Raw genomic sequence first — 5,063 nt, 5'->3', positions numbered from 1 at the left:
TAACTTACAACTTGTAACGAGGAAAAGCCAACTGAAAATTACACTGTTTGCTAAAAAGACAATACAATAGAAAATATGACGAAAAATATTCAAGCATAAATTTTTCTTTCGTCGGAAGGTAAACTTTCAAACGGAAAACAAAAGACAGTGTTTGTCTTTTTGTCATTTAAGTGGATTTAAAGATATGTTTTCCGAATAAAAAGAAACTTGAATATCCAGTTTCATAAAAATATCGAGTCTATAACTCGCATTTTACTTTGAGCGATTATATTTTTCATCGATTTTGATAGTGCTTGAAACTTGAAATACTAAATGGTTGTCATCTCGATATCAATAATTGAATATCCTAAAGACTTTGATATGTTTTAAAAGGAAAACCGCAGCGTAAGAGCAGATCGACTAAGTTCACCTCATCTTGCTTCTCGATTTATCACTTTGATTCACTTTCCGTGAACCTTTTCATTACAAACATTTCGTTATTTTTACGCTCTGATCAAGATCCGAACTCTATCATTACCAAGGGACAACTGATTTAAAAAAAATAAAATGAACACGCGAGAGACTAGAGCCTGACGTGTGATGACGAATGATGACAACAAATATTTTTTGGCTTCAATTTTTGGCTTCGGTTATCATTACAGTTATTCAAATGTCGAGTTCACTGTCGTAAGCCAAACGAAAGCATAACGATCAGAATTAATTAATGGCCTGAGTGTACAGCCGTTTTTTTAAGGAAAGCTATGTAATTAGCCTCAAATATGATCTCAAGCCCACAGATCCATCAAAAAGTCAAATCTTAGTCTTCTCATTGGTCAATTCGCCTATTGCCATGGAAACTTGCAGTTTTGATGTATCTGTGGGGAGGCCTGATGGATTGACGACTTTCAAGGGCTCTAACAATCATATTTTATATTATCGACTAGTATTTTTACTTTGTTATTTTACGCTATTTGATACTTTGACTGATTCACAGCGGGGTCATTTATTTTGAAGGTCTTATCTTTCGCTACATCGCAAAATTGCAATCACGCTTTGTTTAAAAAAGTTTCAGTTGTATCTGATATGGATTACGGTGTTGTTCAAGCTGCCTTTGCGGCAGATGATTGTAAAATTTTGGCAGGTTTTTATGTTGATCTTGCCAGGCAACTAAATGAGCAAGATGAGATATCGCTTGAGCAACTATTGGGTGCCATAAGTAGCTCGTCAAACAGCATTAGCAGAAATTATTGCGCGGAAACTTATATTCCTTTGGCTGTTCGAAATCAAAAGGAAAAATCGTGCATAGCTTTGAGGTAAACTATATATTTTGTACAATTTTCTCATATTTCACTAACAATATGTAAGAATGTAAATATGCATACAAACGGTATTGATGACTTGCCTTGTTTACGTTCGCACGGTTTGCTGGCAGGCAGATAAATCTCAAGGGAAGTTAAGCATTTTTGCTTAATTGTGCTGTGTTTCCAAAACGAAAGCACTATACAAAGTCTGCTTGCTATAAGTTGCCAGCAAAACGTCTGGTTGTATATTACAGGTCACTTGTGTTGTGTAAATCTCGTCAACCTTTCAACTTGCTGATTTTTTGTGGTTTTAGACTCGCATTTTAAAAACTTTATGAATGTACAGTGAGATAAACTTGTAAAATTTTCAGTTCAACCTGCTTGTTGATTATTCCTTGATTCTTTATAATTCTACTATTAACTATCCTATTTGAATTACTTATATTCATTCCCTGCTTATAGTTGTCAGCACTATTACACATTTCATATAGAGAATGTAGATTTTGTCAATATAAAAACATAAAGTAAATATCATATTTACGCGAGATTTTATTGTCAGTTAGCTATTTTATTACTCAATAAAACTAAATAAGATTATAACATGATTATATAATACATTTATCAAATAATGTCATAGAACATTTTGGAACCAAACCCAAAAATTCTTTCATCATCAGCTTCATGTATTTTCTTAGATCAGAAGCTTCAGGGAATTGCTTGTACAGTTCCGTGTCTTTGTCTCTGCTTGGTGATGATAGATTGGTTCCAACTTTAAGAATCTTAACCTCACTTGAGCTTTTCCTGAATGCTCATTTTTACTGTGAGCATCCCTGCTTTTGTCTGCCATTGAAGAGCATCCTGATTTTTTAAAGGAAGTATAAAAATCTTTTACCCTTATCTGTCTCTGTTGAGTCCTTAGATACCGGTGCTAGTAAGGAAAATTTAGTGAAGAAAGAGGCTGTTTTTAATTGCAATGATAGTAAATGGTCATCATTTCTTTGTATTTTGGGTCTGTCTTCAGTTTTGAAAAGATGTATTGTTACATATTATCCGGATTGTGGACAACACAGGCTCAAACTTTTATTTAATCGTGTTATTCAACCCGCTTGCATACTACTAGGGTTGAAAAAGAAATTCATATTCTATTCTGCCATGAAGGTGACATAAGAACTGGAGAATCATTTCAGCCTAACCATTTTGTCCCTCTTCTTTTTCATGCAAGTGCACACAAGCGAAAGTCTGCTGACATTACACAAGCCACAACGTCAGCAAAAAAACGTAAGGTGCCTTCCTTATTTTCCAAGAAGGTGGCAAAATTTCCTTCTGGTAATATTCCAATTATTTCTAACTTTTTACTGCATCAGAAAAACAGCCATCCAAGTTATTTGAAAAAAAGCCCAATGAAACTTTTTCTTCTGCCAAACAAGTTCCTTCTTATATCACGTTGAAACAACCAATTAAGTCCTCCGCTAGTCAATCTTGTCCAGAAAAGTATCATTCTGTGCATAATTTTGATGTTGCAACTTACCAGGATAAAGTTAAAGGCTTAGATACTTCTGGTGTTCTTCAATTGATTAAAAATGTTTTCAGGCCTGATGAGAATTTTCCTTTCCTAAGACCGGTGGTAGGAGCTTTAGATATGACTGGCTAAAAAAATATGACTGGCTATGCTACTCCCCATCAAAAGATGGTGCATTTTGTTTGTCATGCGTGCTTTTTGGTCATCGCTTCCCTGGTAAAGCTTCTAAGATTACAAATTTGTTTTCTAAACCGGTTTCACGCTGGAATGATGCTGCATTTACTTTTAAACGCCATGATGAAGGAGAAGTGGGGTTGCATGCCCAAACAAATCAATTTTATTTGCCTTACGTGCTCAAATGTCAGGGTCTGCGCAACCAATAGAGCTCATGTTAGAAAGAAATCTTAAAAAGGAAATCGATCAGAACAAATGTAAGCTGTCTTCTATTGCTGATTGCATTCTTTTTTGTGGTCGTTTAGGTTTGCCTTTGCGTGGCCACCGTGATGATGCTAAATATCATCCAGAGGTTGGTCAGTATTCTACCGGGGGTGTTGGAAATTTTGTGGAGACACTAAATTTTAAAGTTCGTTCAGGGATGGTGTTTTAAGGGATCACTTAACATCTTGTGGGAAAAATAGAAGTTACATCTCTAAGACCAGCCAGAATAAAATGATCAAGTGCTTTGGAGAGGTTATTACTGAACAGATTGTCAACGACATTAAGGTTAATAGGTTCTTTTCTATTATAGCTGATGAGGCTGCAGATTCTTCCCATAGAGAGCAAATGGCTCTAATTTTACGTTTTATTGATAAGAATATGGACATAAGAGGAGTTCATTGCCTTTCTTCAATGTAAGTGGGGATTGAGTGGAAGAACCTTGCTAAATTAATTCTAGATAAACTTAAAGACCTTGGCTTGCCAATTGAAGACTGTCGCGGACAAGGTTATGATGGTGCGGGTGCTGTTGCAGGTTGTGTTAAAGGTTTGGCTGCCCAAATTTTGAAGCTCAACTCGAAAGCATTATATACCCACTGTTATAGTCATAGGCTTAATTTGTCAGTTTGTGATTCTTTGTCAGATATTGAGGTTAAGAAAGTACTTAACAAAATAAAAGATGTGACAAATTTTATCAATATTTCTCAAACACGCAATATACCGTTTGAGGAGACTGTACGCAATAGTTTAGAAACGGACTCAAAAAAGACTAGATTGCCAGATGTTTGTAGAACCAGATGGGTAGAACGAGTTAAAGGTTTAGACACTTTCGAAGAATTGTTTGTTCAAATTTTTGACACACTGGATAACATGGCAAAGGTGGCAGTCCCTCTCGCTGCTGATGCATCCTCTTTGCTTGAAGGTCTTTCTGAGTTTCATTTTATCGCCCTCTTGGTTATTACCAGAAATGTTTTGATCTAACGCTTCCTGTTACTCAGCTTTTGCAAGGAAAGAGTATTGATGTTATGGACGGGATTGAGTTGATCTCTTCTTTGAAAAGCAGTGTTGCACATGTGAGGAATTCTATTGATTCATATCATGATCAATGGTACGACATTGCTTTGACGTTAGCGGCAAAGGTTGGGGTAGAAGAATGTAAACGTAGGACAATTGGAAGGCAAACTACAAGGCCTAACGCTCCTTATCGTTCTATCTCGAGTATTACAAACGAATCTATACGATTCCTTTAATTGACCATCTTCTCTCGTCTTTGGATGCGCGATTTGACACGGAAAGTGTAAATGTTTATCAAGGACTAAGTATTGTTCCAACAAAATGTTTTCTCATAAAAATGGGATTGACTGGAGACATAAATTTAAGATTGTTTCAAAATTTTATGTTGCTGATTTACCCAATCAGTTAGGTTTAGATGCAGAGTTGTTATTATGGCAATCCTTCTGGGAACATCGTAAAGGTCCTTATCCATGTAATGTAGCTACAACTTTAAAAGCTATAAATTTTGATGGTTTCAAAACATAAAGGTCATACTTCAAATATTAGGAACCCTTCCCATAACTTCATGCGAATGTGAACGTTCGATTTCAGCGCTGCGAATTCTTAAAGATTATAAGCGGAGTACTATGGTTGAGGAAGGGTTAAATGGTCTTGCTCTAATGAAAATTCATCAGGAAATTCTTCCAGATGTGCAACGCGTAATTGATAAATTTTCTGTTGGCAACACTAGATTTAAATTTAATTGAAATCATGAGAATTTTTTAAATTTTGTCTTTCTACATCTAAATTCTTTTTTAGTTTATAGATAAAATTGT

General features: G+C 35.4%; 1 protein-coding gene across 1 annotated transcript; it reads left to right on the top strand.

Annotated features, from left to right (window-relative positions):
- The first annotated feature begins 985 nt into the window (after nt 1-985).
- On the top strand, nt 986-3,928 carry LOC124435760. Its single transcript, XM_046985718.1, has 5 exons — nt 986-1,292; nt 1,976-2,034; nt 2,968-3,015; nt 3,279-3,325; nt 3,695-3,928. Exons 1-5 carry the CDS (start codon nt 1,063-1,065, stop codon nt 3,800-3,802), a joined length of 492 nt encoding a protein of 163 aa, XP_046841674.1. The 5' UTR covers nt 986-1,062; the 3' UTR covers nt 3,803-3,928.
- The last annotated feature ends 1,135 nt before the right edge of the window (nt 3,929-5,063 follow it).

Source organism: Xenia sp. Carnegie-2017, unplaced genomic scaffold, assembly GCF_021976095.1.
Source record: "Xenia sp. Carnegie-2017 unplaced genomic scaffold, XeniaSp_v1 HiC_scaffold_145, whole genome shotgun sequence".
NCBI lineage: Eukaryota > Metazoa > Cnidaria > Anthozoa > Malacalcyonacea > Xeniidae > Xenia > Xenia sp. Carnegie-2017.
Note: the sequence above shows the minus strand (reverse complement) of the source record. Positions and strands in the feature narration are given on the sequence as shown.